Source organism: Dasypus novemcinctus, chromosome 30 (assembly GCF_030445035.2).
Source record: "Dasypus novemcinctus isolate mDasNov1 chromosome 30, mDasNov1.1.hap2, whole genome shotgun sequence".
Lineage (NCBI taxonomy): Eukaryota > Metazoa > Chordata > Mammalia > Cingulata > Dasypodidae > Dasypus > Dasypus novemcinctus.
Genome location: NC_080702.1, coordinates 42,900,127 through 42,902,368, shown reverse-complemented (window position 1 = coordinate 42,902,368; position 2,242 = coordinate 42,900,127). Strand labels below are relative to the sequence as shown.

General features: G+C 43.0%; 1 protein-coding gene across 1 annotated transcript; it reads left to right on the top strand.

Annotated features, from left to right (window-relative positions):
• The first annotated feature begins 1,074 nt into the window (after positions 1-1,074).
• LOC101413346 (olfactory receptor 7A10-like) lies at positions 1,075-2,034 on the top strand. The gene has a single exon (XM_004478074.2). The coding sequence runs from the start codon at positions 1,075-1,077 to the stop codon at positions 2,032-2,034; it is 960 nt and encodes a 319-aa protein (XP_004478131.2).
• The last annotated feature ends 208 nt before the right edge of the window (positions 2,035-2,242 follow it).

Here is a 2,242-nt window from a genome sequence, read left to right as displayed (position 1 = left end):
AGTTAATTTTTGTTTTCAGTACATTATTTCTTTATATTATTGCCTAGACTGTATCTGCAGAAGAGCTTGATTGAACATTCATTCAAAATAATGAAAGAATGAATTTCCAAAAAATCTCACAATGCATCACAGATCAGGGAATATTTTGAAAGTAGGGGAGCAATTGCAATCAGAGATCACACAGTCTGTTTAGATCTGGTAAAAAAATCAAGAAATTAATTTCCTGATTTCAAAATATAAATTATAGAATATTTAGCAATGATTGTTTATTTAAGAACAAGTCATGCCACATGATACAGTGCTGAGTTCCTGTACAGGGGAGCTCAATCACATTCCCCAACAGAACAGCAACAATCCCCCAAATGCAACGGCAAAGACCAACAAAGTCTCCTACTCTCTGGTTTCTTGGACTAACCCTGGCCAGCTGACAGGGAGGTGAAGAGGGTCAACCACCACACAAGGGAGCCAAGAGTGCCTATAGCTGCAAGCAGGAGAACTGCATCCATTATCCATGTGGAATCTAAGCCCCCTCTTGATGTAGAGGGGGACTGGACATGACCATCCCAGGGTCCACAGATTGGAGGAATAGGGTATGGATTAGAATGGGCTTACTGGTGTTCTGCTGGGGAACTACTGTGATTAGTAAGGGAAGAAATTGTAGTAATAATGTGGAGAGCCACGGTTGCTGCTGATGGTAAGGAGACAGAAGAAGAGATATGGTGTGGGGGCATTTTCAGGATTTGGATTTGTCCTAGGTGGTGCTGCAGGGATGGATGCTGGATGTTGTGTGTCCTCTTGTGGCCCACTGGGTGGACTGGGGGAGAGTGTGGACTACAATGTGGACCTCTGTCCACATGGTGCAGAAGTTCTCCAGAATGTATTCACCAGGTGCAGTGGATGTACCACAGTGATGGAAGAGGTTGTTGATGTGGGAGGTGTGGGGTGGGAGGGGTGGGGGTATATGGGGACCTCATATTTTTTGAATGTAACATTTAAAAGAAAATAAAGAAGAAAACAACAATAACAAAAACAAGTCATGCTATTTCTTTCTTTCTGGTTAGTCATGTCAAGCACATGGAAGCTGGCAATAATACAGGATTTTCAGAGTTTCTTCTTTGGGGATTTTCAGAGAAACCAGAATTGCAGTCCCTCCTCTTCGGGCTGTTCCTGTCCATGTACCTGGTCACCTGCACTGGGAACCTACTCATCATCCTGGCCACCATCACTGACTCTCACCTTCACACACCCATGTACTTTTTCCTGTTGAATCTGTCCTTTATAGACATTTGTGTATCCTCTACCACTGTCCCAAAGATGCTGGTGAACCTACAGACACAGATCAGAGTCATAACATATGCAGGCTGTCTCACCCAGATGTACCTTTTTGTGCTCTTTGGAGGGTTGGATGACTTCCTCCTGGCTGTGATGGCCTATGACCGCTTTGTGGCCATCTGTCATCCCTTGAACTATACGGCCATCATGAATCCCCAGCTCTGTGTCCTGCTGGTTCTGGGGTCCTGGACCATGAGTGCCATAAATTCTTTGTTACAAAGCTTAATGGTGTTGCATCTGTCCTTTCAAAGCCACTTGGAAATCCCCCACTTTTTCTGTGACCTTTATCAGATTATTCAGCTTTCCTGTTCTGACACCTTCCTCAATGAGATAGTGATGTATTTTGCAGTTGGACTGCTGGTTTTTGGTCCTTTCACTGGTATCATTTACTCTTACTTCAAGATTTTTTCCTCTATACGTGCAATTTCATCAGCTCAGGGGAAGTATAAAGCATTTTCCACCTGTGCGTCTCACCTTGCAGTGGTCTCCTTATTCTATGGCACACTCCTAGGGGTGTATCTTAGTTCTACTGCATCACCAAATGCACACTCAAGTGCAACAGCATCAGCGATGTACACTGTGGTCACACCAATGCTGAACCCCTTTATCTACAGTCTGAGGAATAAAGAGATGATGAAGGCTCTGAAAAGATTCTTTGGGAAGGAAATCATAAAATTTCTGGGGCAAAGGGGGTGCCTATGATTACAGAGGTGAAAGTCTCAGAGCCAGAAATTGTGATCCCCAAACATTTCATGAACAGGAACCTGCCTTAAATTCAGTATGATCTTAAACTTGAGGAAGAAATACTTTAAATCATACATTGCACTAGAAGAGTAAAGAATTGTGCTTTTTTCCCCCTTCATTTTTAAGAAGTTTTATATTACAGAAAATCCTATAGGGGATTCACATG

Excerpts from the sequence above, each read along its gene's own strand:
- LOC101413346 (XM_004478074.2), top strand. The coding sequence starts at position 1,075 with ATGGAAGCTGGCAATAATACAGGATTTTCAGAGTTTCTTCTTTGGGGA.